This window comes from Cydia amplana, chromosome 8 (assembly GCF_948474715.1).
Source record: "Cydia amplana chromosome 8, ilCydAmpl1.1, whole genome shotgun sequence".
Taxonomy (NCBI): Eukaryota; Metazoa; Arthropoda; class Insecta; order Lepidoptera; family Tortricidae; genus Cydia; species Cydia amplana.
Genome location: NC_086076.1, coordinates 12,448,859 through 12,466,826, shown reverse-complemented (window position 1 = coordinate 12,466,826; position 17,968 = coordinate 12,448,859). Strand labels below are relative to the sequence as shown.

The 17,968-nt window shown below is 35.8% G+C and overlaps 2 protein-coding genes and 1 long non-coding RNA gene across 4 annotated transcripts in view; 2 read left to right on the top strand and 1 right to left on the bottom strand.

Annotated features, from left to right (window-relative positions):
* The window catches only part of LOC134650362 (uncharacterized), a 265,217-nt gene that overhangs the window by 182,915 nt on the left and 64,334 nt on the right, over positions 1-17,968 (top strand). The window lies entirely within an intron of this gene.
* LOC134650260 (peroxisome biogenesis factor 2) overlaps positions 1-17,968 on the top strand; it is a 149,657-nt gene that overhangs the window by 88,513 nt on the left and 43,176 nt on the right. The gene's annotated exons all lie outside the window — the stretch shown is intronic.
* On the bottom strand, positions 3,381-16,784 carry LOC134650071 (formylglycine-generating enzyme). Of its 2 annotated transcripts, XM_063504897.1 has the most exons (9): positions 16,568-16,784; positions 16,199-16,353; positions 15,865-15,989; positions 15,258-15,384; positions 14,834-14,979; positions 14,256-14,413; positions 13,537-13,642; positions 12,468-12,585; positions 4,809-4,901 (listed from the first exon to the last, which is right to left on the bottom strand). In XM_063504897.1, the coding sequence occupies exons 1-8, from the start codon at positions 16,659-16,661 to the stop codon at positions 12,483-12,485; spliced, it is 1,014 nt and encodes a 337-aa protein (XP_063360967.1). In that variant the 5' UTR covers positions 16,662-16,784; the 3' UTR covers positions 4,809-4,901; positions 12,468-12,482. The 2 variants fall into 2 exon arrangements, with proteins under 2 accessions (XP_063360966.1, XP_063360967.1); XM_063504896.1 differs by lacking the exons at positions 12,468-12,585; positions 13,537-13,642; positions 14,256-14,413; ... (3 more) ...; positions 16,199-16,353; positions 16,568-16,784 and adding exons at positions 3,381-3,548; positions 3,966-4,125; positions 5,086-5,667 and having other exon boundaries at positions 4,730-4,901.

Here is a 17,968-nt window from a genome sequence, read left to right as displayed (position 1 = left end):
ACATTATCTATTAAACTTCAGGTCTGGCGGCAAATACCTTCCTGTTTTATGCCTTTCCTGCCTAAGGATGGTATTCCACCTGTCCAATGTGCATTGCGTCTCACTCTCATTAAGCAAAATGTGAGACGCAAATACACATTGGACCAAGATATTGGACAGATGGAATACCATCCTAAGATACTTGAAACATCTCCCACCATAACTACCTACATATATGCACCTGTATTTTGGATATTTACATGTGTGCGAGATTTAATGGGGTTGACAACTGTATTTTTTTTTATAGATGGCGTCAGCGAATCTAGTTTAGTTTTATGCGATTTGGCTTAAAAGCATCCGGTTCATAAATTTCCAATTAAAATCAAGAATTGGTGAAAACCTAAAGATATTGGCGCCATCTGTAAAAAATATCAACCGGCCAATCCCATTTATTCATCATCATCATTAAATTAGTCCAATTCGCCATTCACACTAGCGCCGCAACCGGATGTGATCATGTTAGTGATGTGACGCAATACTAATAGCCGCCTTAATTACAAACACACTTGACCTTTGCTCATACTGCTTACATCAAATAAAGACTTGTAAATAAAAGACAAATCAAAGTGAACAATTTATTTGGGCATAAAAGTACGCCTACTCATAATATTTTAAAATATCAAAATAATCAGTGAATACTTGGCAATTTGTAACATATCGTTACTATACTTGGTCAACCAGATCTTGACAGTAGAAAAAGGCGGCAAATTTGAAAAATGTAGGCGCGAAGGGATATCGTCCCATAGAAAATTTGAATTTCGCGCCTTTTTTTACTGACAAGATTTGGTTGACCAGCTATAAATGTATAGCAGACGTAGTACTTAGTATTACCTGTGGTAGTACCTATATTAATAAATTGGGTAGAAATATCTTCGTATACTGGAGGTATACCTACGGGATGTATCTACTTAAGTATAGTGTGTCAAAGTTCTGTTTGATTTCAAACATAGACAGAAAGAATCATACTATCTTTGTCTTACACTAGTACTAGCACCCAAAAGAAAAGGATGAGTATAGTTTTTTTGTTCCTATTTACTGACAAGATTTGGTTGACCCAGTATATATATTAAATCGCTAACGTTAGTCATTTAGGAAGGTAATAGGTATATTTATTTGATCGACAAAATACTTGGAAGACTTTGTAGGTAAGTAGTATACATTTTTTATGCTGAAGTAATAATGTGTAGAACTTATATAATATCAAAATCGCCTTTCCACGCAAATTTGTGTAAAAAATATATGACAAAACTTAATATAGTAGTTTATGCAACAGTGATATAATAAGGGTTCTTAAAATTCAAGGGTCGAAGTTACAAAACGAGACGTAGTCGAGTTTTGTAAAAAAAGACCCGAGAATTTTAAGAACCAATTATGAGCTGTTGCATACATTACTTTTTCTATGACAGCTGCAGCAAAAAAAAAAAAAAAAAAAAAAAAAAAAAAAAAAAAAAAAAAAGTTATTATTAAAAAAAAAGAGTTATTATTAAAAAGAAAGAGTTATTATTAAAAAAAAAGAGTTATTATTAAAAAAAAAGAGTTATTATTAAAAAAAAAGTTATTATTAAAAAAAAAGAGTTATTATTTAAAAAAAATTGAGTTATTATTTAAAAAAAAAAAGAGTTATTATTGTAAATGAAAACATACCTCTTTCAATCAAGATGATCGGAACTTGTATCTTTAAAAAAAAAAAAGCAGTTGTATTATACTCATAAGATGACTGCTAGCAGTCATCTTATGAGCCTATAGACAAAGCATTCAAATGACATTGCTTTAGATATCACTGTCAGTCATTTAATTGACACATTTAAGTGCTGGAGTAGAAAAAATCTCATATTAGCATTGGTACTGTAAATTTCTAAAGTTGCGAAATTTATACAATGGAAAATTAGGAAACTTTCCATATTTTTGTATGGAGATTCGAAATTTCCGTTTCCATAATATTTCTAAAACATTTCCAACGTTTAGAACATTTACCGCCACTTGCATATATTTGTATTTGGCTAAGTACAAAATTGTGCAAACAGCCTTGTTTCGATATGCGTCTACATTATAAAAAGAAACAATTTGGTACGTGCGAGGTTTGTTTGCATTTTGTAAGACACTTAAAGGCGGAAACCAACTACAACGAAGTGGGTTCATTTTCAATTTGATACATAGCGACTTCGCGTAAGCATGGCCGTGCGCCTTTAACAGAGGATAGCGAATAGGTATCTATATAAACTCAAACAAGGTACACAATATTAATTTACTGTGCCTATACATTTTCAAAAGAGACTTTGTCGCAATTTATATATTTTTTTATAGAAGAACACGACCGCTAACTGATTGTTACACCAATACGATTATATGGTTTTACAGTTGAAACTACCGATAGTACCGACAGAGATGTGACTTATTTGAAATACTTGTATTTAAAATGCAAATACAAAATGCAAAATACCTATTTTGTATTTTGTATTTAAATACCTTTTGAAGAAAACTATTTTGTATTTTATTTGAAATAGTTTTTGGGACCTATTTTCTATTTTCAAAATACAAAATACTTTATAGTAGGTAATGTAGGTAAGAGTTACAATCTCTTCTGATGTTACAATCCTGGCAACTCTCTCATTCTTTTAACATGGAACTGTTGAATCTGTTTAGTAACGTCGCACATGACCACAAGCGTAGCGAGTGGTTAAAAAAGTGGAAAGTTTTGCGAGGGTTTCAAGGTACAAGAGGAGAACAAACTTTTCTGCCCTGATGAAACACCAACGAGACGTTTTCATCACACTAACGAGAGGCATTATACTAGCTGTAAAACATTACAAATCTAAATTAATGCTTTTAAAAATTGTCCGTTATAAACCATCATCCATCCATCCTTCCGGTTAATATGAGCAAACAACTAGAAATTTGCACTTTAGATAGAGGATGATTGACACACTGTTTTCAAAGAATAAAGAGTCTTTTCAATTCGGATATTCTGAGTAATACTTTTTAATTCAGACTAGGTATTCACTATTCAAAGTACCTTTTATCGCAAAGTATTTGTATTTTTAAAAAGTATTTTGAAAATACCTATTTCGTATTTTGTATTTTAAATACAAATTCAAAAACTATTTTGTATTTTGCATTTGAAATAGTATACCAAGGAAGTATTTGTATTTTGTATTTAAATACTTTTTATAAAGTATTTTTCACATCTCTGAGTACCGATACCTACACCACTAAAAGCTCATTCATGTGTTATGGCAAAGAGTAAACCCTTTGAACGTCACGCCTATTATATATTACATCGCCATTGTAATCTTTACTGGAATACACGAAGGTTAATAAGACTAACCGTGCGCATCTGCGCGCGTCTTTAGCGGTCAAGAGGTTAAAAGTTAAACTGACTTTGCACAGCGTAAGCCCAAATTTCCCGCCGAGCTGTCTTCAGTGTTGTGAGATCGCGCTGAGCACCTGTAGCGGTAGCAGTATGAGCGATGGCATAAGTATGAACCACCTTTTTTCACCTTTTCTTTTGGCTGAAAAGAAATACCAAATCTTTAGAACTGTACAGAAATCAAAAATTTTGCTATCAACTTATCATTATCAGTTCTATTGAGGTAAGGGAGACATACAGTGAGACATCATTTGTTTAGGAAGGGTAAAATATTAATTAACTCGTAGGCACTCAAATTGCATGTTTGTCAAAACCATCATAGAAGGAGAATTACCACGGAAGTTTGCTAAACATAACAATCTCAACAAAAATAGTATGAGTTTTAGTAGGGAACTTATTCAACTGATTATTTAAGACATTGAGGTACCTAAGTATTAGGAATTATTCAGACCATCAAAAACATCATCGGAAAACACAAAGCTTAACGTTACATTGTAACCATGCACGTCTATGGAGTTCTTCTAAGGGTTAAATATATGTAATATGTGTTCATACTTACAGCATCTTTAGACCAGGAGTCTTCAGTCCACTCCCACACATTCCCGGCCATATTGTGAAGACCAAAACCATTTTGCTCAAACATGTTCACAGGATTGGTGCCAATGTAACCATCCTTTGCAGAGTTGTGATTGGGAAAGGTTCCTTGCCATATGTTTGCCCTAAATAATATATTGTGTACCATTTAGCAAAAGCATAAGTTCTAAATTAGAGCATTACTCACTACACAGACTACAGTTTGCTGGACTAACAATTAAATTAATAAGAACAAAAAGATTAGACTCACTATAAATCTGTTATGATCAAGTACCTAAATCAATGCAATTTCATCAGAGATCATCTCAATCACTACAGTTATTCATGACAAAGTAGTCCTCCTAAGGCCTAGAGTCTGGCTAATGAAAGTTGAGCCTGAGATAACGCGGGAATTTCAATAAAAACCGCACCTGGCAATAAAATTACTATGAAATTAAATGACAGCTCGAAACTGACAGCTTATTTGATAGGAAAAAAAGTTGCCATATAAAAAGTTTTAAATAAATCTCAGGCTCAACTTTCATTAGCCAGACTCTAGCCATGCAAGAAACATATTCAAAATTTGGTACTTATTTTGAACCTATAGTGTAGGAAATAGAGTTGATTTTGGTTTGGGTGAACCATAGGCCTAACGAGGTAGAGGCACCTACACACATCGTTTAACTTTGCTAAAGGCAAAATAATTAAGTAAAAAAAAAGAATTTTGGCATTTGCACTTGTACCACTTACATATGTGTTCTGTCAGGAAACAGCTTGTCTCCCCAGGGGTACTTGGTCCCGCGCTTCCCGCCGCGGCAGGCAGCCTCCCACTCCCCTTCAGTTGGCAGGCGAGCCCCTCTCCACTTGCAGTACGCTTGAGCATCTCTCCAGGACACATGGATCACAGGATGGTCCATTGAGTCTGTAATGGTACTTGTTTACATATGTGCCCTATCAGGAAACAGCTAGCTTGTCTCCCATTTATCTTGGCATCATATTTATAACTATGACTTCTGTCAAAGAAATAAATTTCTACCAAAATAATGAACAATTGTACACATATTTACAAAACTTAACAGAATCATTATTTAATGGCTAGAAATTACCTTGAATATTTGAATCAGGGCCATAAGGATGCTTCCAATTGGCTCCATCAACTTTATACCACCACGGAGCTTGAGCCACTCTGAAGTCTATTAATTTTTCTCTGAATGTAGCATTCAAAAACAATGTAAAAACAAAACTGTCCCCAAAAGTTTCTGCTTCAGTCTTATAATTTGTAGATGAAACAAATTTCATAAAGTCCTTATTTGAGACTTCATATTTATCCATTAGGAATGTTTCTAATTTAATTTTTGTTTGAGGTCCCTCATTATCAGCTTGGATCATGACATCATCAGTTCCGAGTTGGTATTCACCCGCAGGCACAACCACCATGTCACTCGATGCGTCTTCTTCAACATTACAGTGATGTTCAGACGGACAATGATCCGCATCCGATTGCGGCGTATGATCTAGGTATTTATTTTGAATGCCTCCTTGCGCCCGGTCAACATTACATCCGCATTTAGTGTTTTCATTGTAAACATTCGCAATATTCAGCATACAAATAAGCAACACCCTAAACATAATTGTTGTAATTGAAACTCGCAATGTAAACAAAACTTTAAACATGATCGACAACTAGAGGTATTTATATTCATAACTCGAAGAAAGTAGAATATTACACTTATAATTATAGCAACATTATTTAAAACTTATGAAAAAATACAAGTAGCATTAAAATTAATACAAATTAAACTTTTGACCATCTTTCGACGCAGAGAGAAGGACAAAACAAATGTTACTGTCACTAGTGTCACTCATGTGACTCATGTCACTGTCAATTGTCAGAGAGATGTCATTGCAGGGAGCGTTTAAAGGGCTCCACTGAGCTTACAACAAATCCACAATTTTCAAAACACACGACTTAAAGTTGGTCAAACCAAATTTGTCAGTAAATAAGGACAAATAAAAACTACACTCAACCTTTTCTTTTGCGTGCTAGTACCTACTAGTGTAAGACAAAGATAGTATGATTCTCTTCATACTTCATACACATACATACAGTAAGCATACAGTCCTTTGACCATCATTTGTCAAACTATTTGAACTGATATGAACAAGATCAATTGTATTCTTTGATCAAGATCAAATCAAGATTGAATTCGTTGCCCCATGGGCCCGCGCAGCAACGTACTTATCGCAAATCGCATAATTATGATTTGTGAAAGGTCTGTGGACCCGCCTTGAGCTTTTGGCGTTGGCGGGGATGCTTTCAAGATTAGAACAATGTTGGACTTTTCAAATATAGTTGGTCAAACCAATTTGTCAGTCAGTTAAGAACCAGGAAAACTATAGGTACTCATCGTACTCATCCTTTTCTTTTGGGTACTAGTACTAGTGTAAGACAATGATAGTATGATTCTCTCCGTCTATGTTTGAAATGAGATAGTCCTTTGACCAACTATACCTACTTGTTTTTAATTCCGAACTGTTTGCCGTTGAGAGCATAGAGAGCAGTGAGTAGAACAATCAAGCGAGTGTTTGAACTTGAACCACGTTTGAACTGTTTGATACATTGCGGCATTAGATTAGTTCCAGCGATAGGTAAAGTCCGTCAACCAAATCTTGTCAGTAGTAAAAGGCGGCAAATTTGAAAAATCGCAGGTTAGCAACACTGTGTTCAAATAATTCCAAAACGCGTGTCATCAGTGTTTTATCTGTGGAATGTGGATCGTGAATGACAGCCGTCACCTTATTTGTTTTCATTTGGTTTTCATTCTGAATCGTTTCTGTTTCAAGAGATATTTCTGCTGTCACCATTAAATACCAATACATTAAATAAGAATAAGCAAAGCTAAGGGGCCTACAATGTACAATCATGCTCGTTGATGGTAAACATTACTAAAAATGGAGGTTATGACAAGTACTGGAAGAACTCTTTCGAACTTTTAAGATTATGTTCAGTTTTTTTTGTTTTAGGGTTAAAAGGCATAAATAAAATGAAAACGTATGCCTAAATCTATCCAACAAGACCATAAATTGTGTCCTGGAAACCGTCCATAGGCCCACATGTCTAATATTTTCAGCAATCAGTTGTGACTATTTACAAAGGTAAACCTTTTAAACAGTATTAAGAGCCTTGATTATATCGCCGTTCTTTCGCAATATCTACCTAATCCATACATGTTTGTTGCAGGATTAAATCTTGCCCAATATAAGGCGTTCGTAGTAGAAAGTATCTCTTCAGACAATACTTACCTATGGCGGTTTATATACGTGTACAACGCAACCAAGTCGAAAAGTGCCCCTTATCTTATTTACCTTTAAATTAAATAAACACCCAAATATCAGTTGTTTTATTTTTAATATGTATATTGTACAATATATACCAATCAAAAAAATTACACAGGTATGTCATATTCATTCAGAACAGTACACTAATTTACATTAACAAGTGGCATATTATATTGTAAATAACAAATATATGCACTATCTAATTATCTGCATTTTGATATGATTTTATAATAGTAAACTTAGAAGACATAGGGAACAAAGAGAATATAAGCACTACGATAGAGAGTTGTTTTTGATATCTTCAAATTTGTTCATCATTTTGATTAACATTGTTTTAACATCGCTTTTAAATTGTCCGTCCATGTTTCAATTTTTTTCAATAAACCGCGAGTGACAATTTGAATTGACGTACGCAGGGCGCGCTCAGCGGAAAAAAAAATCTTATGGTTCGATGTACATTGCTGCTTTTCTTAGCGCAATACTGCTCTTTGAGTGTTGCCCTACTTTAGTTTGCTTTACATTGCTACTGACAAGATTTGGTTGACGGACTATATATACCTATAATTCATTACACCCTGCAATGCTGTCTTCTACACCGTGTTTTTTTTAAATCTCCGTTAAATTTGGGGGTATGGTTAAGTTACATTTAATTTAAGGAAACTATTAAACGGCATAGTTAATTTGAAAATAGTTATTTACGATACAAGTGCGGAAAAGAGAAAATTCGAAACGAATGGCGATAAATTAAAAGACGACCGAAGGGAGTGTTTCAAATCGACACGAGTTGCGAATTTCCTATTCGCACGTGTATCGTACAACGTTTTACAGTACATAGGGTAATTGTGTCAGATACCGTCCAATTATAGGAGATGTCTACTTTGAAATGCTAAAAAAAAATATTTAAGTAGTCTTACTTAAATGTGCTATATTTGTTTGTATTGCTCATATTGTCTATTTTAGGTTAATATTACGTGACCTTAAATAATATTTACGGTTTATTTTATAAAAAATATATTTTGAAAAAGTAGGGTTATTTCAGTTTCCGTCCGCCTGTGAGCTACTTTTCGTCCACGTATGAGTCAGTTTTCGTCCACTGTATGAAAAAGTACTGTAGGGTGCATTATTGCATTGAAAATCAATTATACCTATCTTTATTTTTTGTTTTTATGTTATATAGATAATTCTTAGTTAGTTACTAGCTTCTGCCCGTGACTTCGACCGCGTAGAATGGTTATTTTCGTGATAAATATTTATATATATTTCCTTCCTCAGGACTCAGACCGACAAACAATGTTACATTCGCATTTATAATATATAATATCAATATAATAAGGAATCATTTATTTTTAAGCTATGTACGTTACTAGTACCGACTTAGTTTTGTTTTGCATATGCGACAAAAAAATCGCAGCGATTTTAAAATTGTGATTTGTCACATTTTTCCGCGACTGCTCGCGACGCCATTGTCACAAAGTGAATTGCAGCATACGGAGTTGTATGGCCCCGCGCGCACTGCGATAATAAAATCGCACCCCGGACCTCAGTCGGCATTTCGCTCTCCAAGAGTCAACATATCGGAACCTGCTTCTCCAATGGAGTCACAAGATGAGACGCTAGATGTTGACCGTTTAATTATAGAAATAGAAGGAGATCACCTTTGTGGTATAAATACTCAGTCATACAGCGATTGCATATTGTTTCACGCCTGGCGACTGGTACGAAATCCATGTCGAGAATGAACAAATCGTCGACTTTTCATCGCAGTGCGCGCAGTGAATTTTCTGCGATAAATTACAGCGCGATTCTAAAATCGTCTCGCAAAAATTAAAATCGTGGTGCGCGCTTGGCCTTACAGACGCCCGGACCGTGACTTTGCGGTCCGGCGCACGTTCGATCGTGTGTAAGGTGATCCGCCGTATGTACGTCCATTAAAGCCGTGTAACAGACAACCGCACCCATGAGTGAGAGCGAGAAAGAGATGGCTTTTAAGGACGCAGTTTTATAAAGCCCCACATTCACACTCCTACCGTGTAGGCCGCCTCGTAGTCCGCCTCGTTGGGTAGGATTGTGTATGGGGGTTGTGGACTACGAGCCGTCCTACAAACGGCTAAACGGTAGGACGGCTCGTAGTCTACAACCCCCATACACAATCCTACCCAACGAGGCGGACTACGAGGCGGCCTACAAGGTAGGAGTGTGAATGCGGGGCTTAAGTGAGAGCGAAAAACAGATACTTATTAAATCAGCATCCACACGGCCTGGTACAGCTATCAGTTCATGCTGTAGGATATAGAGCGAGATAGGGAGACAATTATATGTCTCATTCTTGCAGGACTATTTTGTAACATCGTGTAAATACTGCTTAATAATCATAGACATTTCAATTATTTTAAAGCCCGCTCCACACTCGTGCGCGAGATATTAAGGAGGGAAAATCGTAAGATTTGACATTTTTTATATTAAGATTCGAGTAATGCTTGATGCTTAAATAATTAATTGCCTATTTTAACTTATTTCCTCGCATATTTGGGGCAAACCACTATGCTCCGGTGGGAATAGCAATTCGTGGAATCGTCTCATTGTCGGACTCAGTTCAATTCTTTCATTTCGTCGAACAAAATCGAAACTCATCCACGAATTGCTATTTTCGCCCTCAGTAATCATGTAATAATAAATCTCGTCTACACCACTCATAGTACATGGACGGAAACTGAAACAATATTTAAAGCTATTTTTAGTTTTCGACCACGTATTTTAAACATGATTTTAATCAAGCAACACTGACAAAATCGTGGACGAAAACTAAAATGTATAATCTTATAAGCAAGAAACATCATTTTAAGAGAAAATATATAGTAGTTTATAAGTCTTTTGAAGTAAAACGATCATAACAAATACTCACCTAGCTGTTCCAGTTACCGTCCGTGTGGTCGGAAACTAAATATTTTTCAAAATTAGTATGTCAGTACTCGTCCACTAAATTTATCAAAGATTATTATGAAAAACCTATAAAAAACACTTAAAATTGCGTTTACTATACTTTTAAGTTGCAGTATGTGCCAATAACGTAACTTAAACTAGTTAAATTAATTAATAAACTTACCGTGAACATTAGCCGCCAACACTTTTTTTTTCTTGCAAAATGACGTTTTCAAGCTCTGGATGCAATGCCGCCACTTACATAATTTTTTTTAAAGCCGCTATTTGTCAAATAACACTTTTATTTTGGTAAAAATATTGCTTAGACATTATGGATTGCAACAAATCCAAACATGTGTGAGAAGGCTTGTTTATATTCAAATTTTCCGCAATTCTTTGTAGCAACTCCGCCAAGTGGACGGAAACAGGCACTGGACGGCAAACAGACACAATTACCCTATGGCCCTTAAAACTTTTGACATACACACGAAAAGTGCTATTTTACGCACTAGTGCGGGAAAATAGGGCCATATGTACCTACTGTAATTTTTTTTTCTCGGAAATATGTAGTTTATTGTAACATATATGGGCATTATAATGATTATCTCCAAAATGGACGCACCTAAACTCGTATAATACCGGCTATGAGAATGTAACTTAATTTAAGCTCAGGAATGCACCCTTGAAATTAACGGAGTTTAAAAAAACACGGTGTATATACAATGTGTGGCCTATAACGCGGGCGAAAAATTAAAACGTAGGTTCTACTCCTCAAACAATAAAACTTTTGTTCAACAACTTTTTGAAATTATGTAGTCTTAAAATTGTCCCTTTTTCAAACAAACTAAATAATATTTTTAACACAGACCTGTCATTGTCGAGCTCGCGCTTGACAGACAGCTGAAGTGTGCGAAAGGGAAGCCATCACGTATATGAACATCGCATGAGTGCGAAAGAGTCAGACTACAAATGAGAAAACGTGACCATTTTTGAGTTTGACGACGGCCGCGGACGGCCAAGAGCGTATCACCGTAATTTTCAATTTGAAAAATATACACAAATTCGGAAGAAAACTATTTGATAAACTAATACAATGAAGATAGTGTCTTGTAGTGTACCGGATTTCAGTGTCACGGGGCTAAATAAACCTAGCAAATATTCATTTCAGAGGAATAATGATATTCCGAGCGAAATTTTCTTAACGATATTTTGTCAAATTAACAGCATAAAAAGTGTAAGAAGCCGGTTTATACAGTTGATTATAAGTTTTTCTTCCTTTGTGTGCTAATATTTTATCATATTACTCAATAATTTAAAATATTTTGTGTAAAAACATAAACTGTTACTTTACGCTAGGGCTTGACAAAATGTTCAGATGACAGTATCGATAACTTGTCGGTATATTAATAGCTACCTATGTAATCATTTCTTCACAAGACATAATTAAGATATTAACCTTTATAACCGACTTCAAATAATGATTGCTATACCTTTTTGAAGGTGCAGATGTTTAGCAGTAAATTTAAACTTCACTTTCCAACACAGTAAGAGTTAGACTAAGATAAGGCTGTAACGATTTTGATAGCACACGCAGTGCAGGTGTTATTTTATACATCATAATGTCGTAGAATTTTAACGTTTAAAATAACACATTTGAAAAAGTAGTCGATAAAGTAATCAAACACCGACAGATTATTAATATGTTATAACATGATATCACTATTTTTGATCTCACATAGACAATTTTCGCACACACTTGCATTTCATTTTTGGTCGCACTTTTGAAGATTGACAGTTGTTCTAGTCATATTAATTCTATGATTTTTAATGTACTTTAAATTCCGTCTAATTGACATTGCCCGTCAGTCTTGTCACCGTACAGGCATAATCAATTTCGTAATACATTGCGTGTTCGATTAAATTTAAAGTGTTTTAAAATACAAACCACAAGTTATAAAATAAGTCGCTGAACAAACATTGTCTAGTTTGAGGAGTAGAATCTACGTTTTAATTTTTCGCCCACGTTATAGGCCACACACTGTATATAGGTACCTCAGTCGGCAATGTTACATTTATTGATTAAGTTCTGTCTTTTTTCCAAGGTGCCTCATATACGTTACAAAATACGTGTAGAAAAACTGCTCAATGATTGTTTGTAATTATTTATTATAAATTATTCAGCTTTTTAATTACAACTGCAATTTACATTCTCACTAAAATCAGTACAAACCTGCCTTTACGGAACCTAGCCAAATATCAATCTGTAGAAGAATGAAAACACCAGAAAATAAAACGTATATTTGAGGCCATTCCAAAACAAAACGGAATACGACGGCGGCTGTGGAATCCTGAAAAGATTAAATTTGTTATTGGGTATCAGTTTATCAGTTACCATCATAAGGGCTGGAGAAACTACGTACTGCCGTACCCTAATGTTTAGAAATAAACAAAGGAAAAGATAAAACATTGTCTCGGGCGAGACTCGAACTCGCGACTCCGACATAAGTACCAACCTGCTAGCCCACCATTCAATTAATTGGTTAGATTGGATTTTTTGACCTATTATTAATACGTGAAAGAAAGGAATAGTTCTCACCTTTATTATGAGATTGGTACCTTCCAGGTTAAAATTTGTGTACATCGGTTAGAAATTTTCGTAACAAAATACACTTCGAGTTGCGATTGAAATGAAATTATTTACTGAAAATAAGTAAACAGAATTAATCTCAGTCGTACAATCTTTGAAATTACATGTAGCAAATCAAGATAAAAAATATTTTTAGCACAAATGACATTAACAGGAGCATGAATGTTTCATATACACTCTTATATTACATATTTTAAAAGGCTTAATAAATATTTCATCAAATAAATGTTGCAAAGCATGTACGACCGTGATCCTACGATGAACTAAAGATGACACCACGACCGTTTTACTAACTACAATAAGATGTAATGATGAGGGCCGACATTTCCTATTTGGGGATATGTATTCCTGCCTGGTAACACTACTAATAAATTGAATTTCCCAGGAACATACCTTCATAACCCCGCAGTTGTAAAGGCCTCTACTCAACTATACTCACATTGGAACAAATCGCATACGATTTTAGATACATTGCCGGCAAAGTAGGCTCAACGAATTCAATTGACCGATCAAAAGTCGCAATGTGTCAAAACTTTAATGCAATTTGTTGCAAGGCGAATAGTGAACGCAGATAAATTGGTCCGCTCGCTATTCGCCTCGCAACCAGCGCGAGTGTGTAAGTGCAGAGTAACAACTTTTAACGAAATCTTACCTAAGAAGTGGTATGATATCCTCCTGCCTCATATGGCCGTAGTATTTTATAATGCCATCAACATGGCCCATTCCTACGACGGCTAGCACCCTTGGATTCTTATCAACTGTAAATTGAGTAATATTAAGAGTCTGATGAAGTGATGACGTAGACTAGCGGTCGGCAACCTTTTAGCAGCCAAGGGCCACGTAGTAGTTAACCATGTTGACGCGGGCCGCACTTTGTTAATATTTATTACTAGACTAGACATTGTCGTTTGTCAATATTACATACAAAATAGCCTGGGAGGCTCGCGGGCCGCAAGTGACAGGTTCACGGGCCGCATGCGGCCCGCGGGCCGCGGGTTGCCGACCGCTGACGTAGACCATTGGAAGAATATCATGATCAAGACTGCCAGTGTTACTGACGGTTTGCGAGTTTTTTTTTTACTTATGTAGCCATTTCACTTTTACAAGGGCATTGCACTATTTTTCACAACATAATTAAAAAAAAAACAGGACAAGTGGCCTCTAGGATTGGTCAGGACCCTTATACACCCTTAGCCTCATTACCCGTTTTGGACTACGCTATGTCCCGCACCTATTCCTCAAATACCCTGCCTCTATCTGACTTCCTCTCCCTGTACTCCTAAGTGCCCTTTTTACACAACCCTGCCCGACCCATAGGGTTCGAGAAATAGTGTAGTCTAAAATATGATATTTGTATTTATATTTACTCACCATTACGAACACACTCCTGTAACGAATAGGCTAGACACCGATCGCGTTCGTCTACGAACACATGAAATATCTTTCTGAAAGCTGGCACGTCCCGAGTGATCTCCTCAAACTGAGCTGCCACGAAGTCTTTATCTTTGTATTTTTCCAATGCGTGCTTGCTGTAAATATGTGCAAAATTACAGCCGTATATCATATATATCAATAAGCCTGTGACCCGCGACCTCCTTTATAGAAGCTATAGGTACTTACTTAGGGTAAATCGTTGATTACGGCCACTGTTTAATCACTGGCCACCTTATAATAAAAAATATTCACCTATAAACAGAATATTTTATTTGTACATATAAGGTGCTAATAACTGGCCACTCTTAAATAACTAGGCACCTGGATGAATAGAATTTATTTTGAGTATAGTGTGACCAGTTATTACACAGTGGCCGTAATCGACGAGCGATTTACCCTATGTGTTAATTAATTGTCATAGATAGTTGTCATTGTTTTAGATAATATGAAGTCGGGAAAAAATGAGATAAACGACACAGGTAGGGTAGGGTATAATATAATATAACAATACATACTCTAACGGCTTCGATTGGCTTGATGACGTCAAATGATATAGCACTTGGCCGAGCTCAAAAACGCTTAAAGACTGAAATGCCCTGGCTATCGTTATTTGTATGGGTCTGTCACCAAGATAAAGTTTGCACCCTGGTATTTTCTGCATCTGAAAAGTTAAAGACGTTATTATAGCTACTTTACACGGTGTTTTTTTAAACTCCGTTAACTTCGGGGTACTTATGGCTAATAAGTCCATTTAAGGAAACTGAATGTCATAGTTTTTTTTTTCGTAATAAGTAGGTACCTAAAGGTAATGAATAGCGTTTATGTAACACGATTAGGTATATTTAAATCCACCACACATATTTATAGTCGGTCAAACAAGAGGGTTCCGTTTTTTTCCTTTTGAGGTACGGAGCCCTTAAATTGTAAAAAGAGGCGTACCTCATGGTAGGCCCTGCGGAACTCGCCGCCCGGCGCCACCCCCAGTTCCTTCGCTATGTCAGCGTATGTCTTGAGCAGCATGCCGTGCAGCATGCCGGACACCACGCTCTGGCCCTTCATGGCTTGTCTGAAGGAAAATCATTATCGTTACCAACATTTCACCTTGGATTCCTTGGAAGCTAAGGTTTGTTACTGAATATTGTACCAAAGGCCTTTAGTTCTCACTACAATACCGACATACTTAGGTACTACTACCTTACTACCTATAATATCACGATTAACTTTAGAGTTTATAATGATGTACCTATCTACCTACCTATGTAGGTAACCTATGTTAGGCTGTTTAAGATACAAATTTTAATTAAAATGCCCATCCTATATTTTATTACGTAAAATTAAAGTACCTATAGATATATTTTAATCTACATGCAATAATTTAAGTTTGTAGATTAGGGGCCCGTTTCTTAAAAGCTTGTAACTTGTAATACAAGCGGATGTCACTTTTCGACAGCTTTTGTTAGAAAGGGACTTCCACTTGGATTACAAGCTACAAGCTTTTGAGAAACGGGCCCCAGGTATTAACTACGTAAAGTGATATGATACTTACTTCATTTTGGTTGCGTCGAATTTTTTGGCATCCTCTATGAACTTTTTCTCGTCTAGCTCTAATAACGAAACTCTTTGCCGGCACAATTCCACCAAAATTCCGTTAGGATTCAAGACTTTCACTATCTAAGAAAGTAAAAAGTAAGTTCCTTAGATCACCCAATATTATAAAATAAATATCAATAATGAAAGCTTAGTAGGCCACATTTTTTGATGATGACCTACGATTCAAGCCCTATTTGAGCAAGCATATATTTAATGGTTTACGACGACGACACCGCTATAGTCCTCGAGTAAAACTAATCATTTAGGTAAAGTATAATTATAAATTATACCTCGGATACATCCTCCACGGAATTTTTGCTAAAGTGCACGGTGCCGAGCAACACGACCGTCCCTTTCTCATCATTTTGCAACAGAGTCGCAGCGGACGGGAGTTTTAGGGCACCGTCGCTAAAGTTTCTGGTCACTAACGAACTAGGGGCCAATACTGTAATACAAAATAAGACTGATAGGAATAGTATGTGTAACTGGATTTACAAGTCACATCAATATCATAATTTATTCAGTCTCTTAATATCTTTTCAGCATGATCATAAGTAAATGAAAGTGCCCTGAGGTACTTTAGTGAGTAGTGTTACGCTTGACAAACATTAAATAGGTATCTGATCATTCTCACTTCTATTTCTCTCACTTTTACTTACATAGGTTTTTTCGCAAAATAATCTTGGATTGCGAAAAACTTTCAGTCAAATGCGACCACAGTTTGCCGGTGTGTGTACATATTTGATACCGCATCTCATAATTGGTTCAAGAAATTAATTACGCAATAATTTTGGCATGTTCCGAAAGGATAAGGATAATTGTTATTTAGGGTCTAAAATTCATTTTTAGTTTCATCCATACTTGTTAATTTTATGCACCTAAAGATGACCTAACGTCACTTGAATTGAAAGTTATTCAAATGTCACGGTGATATAATTTGTATTTAAACCGTTGTGCCTTAAATTTATGCCAGTAATGTATCGCAGAAAAAAGGGATAATACACATGAAATTTAATAAAAAATATATCGAAAAGGTTGCGTTGTTTTTTGTTTTCTCGTTTTTATCACAGTACCCCACGGAAGAAAGAAAGAGCGCGCCGCGCCAGTACCCCTAGCACATGATTGGCGCAACAGTATCTCGCGGCGAGATAGACTACCCTTCTTTTTCTGTGTTAATAAAAGAGGGACGGATAGTCTGTGCTAGCCCGGCAGGTGAGGTCATTACTTAGTTCCTAGTATTCCTACGGCCACCTTAGGTCTCCGTCATCAAATCAGCTCGATGTCAACAGCGGTGCTAGATTTTGATGTAATGAGCATTTCTCAAAAAGTTTGTACATTTCGATCACATCTTAGATTTCTATAAAAATTGGTATGCTGGTAAAGTACATGAAACTGAACAATTCCCACCATATTTCCCAAAATGTCCCAGAAAGTTAAACTTTACATTCTTATGTAAGTTGGGTGGCAATGCAATATTATACTATCGAGCTGATCTGGTGATTTACAGTCACGCTCCGTGATTGTTACACCATTTAGGGTTCTAGCTAAATTGGACATTTCATAGCGTACGTATGGAACAACCAATTTAGCTAGGACCCTAAATGGCATAACAATCCTGTGTGGTGACTGTACCTAGAGCGGAGGTGGCTTATTTTATTTGGGTTTGTTACGATTGTCTCGATGAGTATTAGACTTATTAGTTGACTATTCAAAGAGTCAGCGATAATAGCTTGTATCAAAAATGAAATTTTAAATTGGTGGTTCGTAACAAGTCAACTGTTTGATATAAAATATAAAATGTAGTACCTAAAGGAAATTTATCCAACGCCTTGAAGCGGACAAGGTAAAAAAATCCGTAACACAACACTGGTTGCCGTATAGTCCTAAATAAAAGCGAGTTATTTAAATCAAGTCTCTTTAATTTCTCTTTACATTAATAATAACAATATGTAAAGCAGAATATAATTGCTCACTCTTTCAACAAATAAATTGCTGCATACGCCATACATGAACAGCGCTTTTCAAAAGTCGTTTATGTACAGTTTGTTTAAGAAATACGG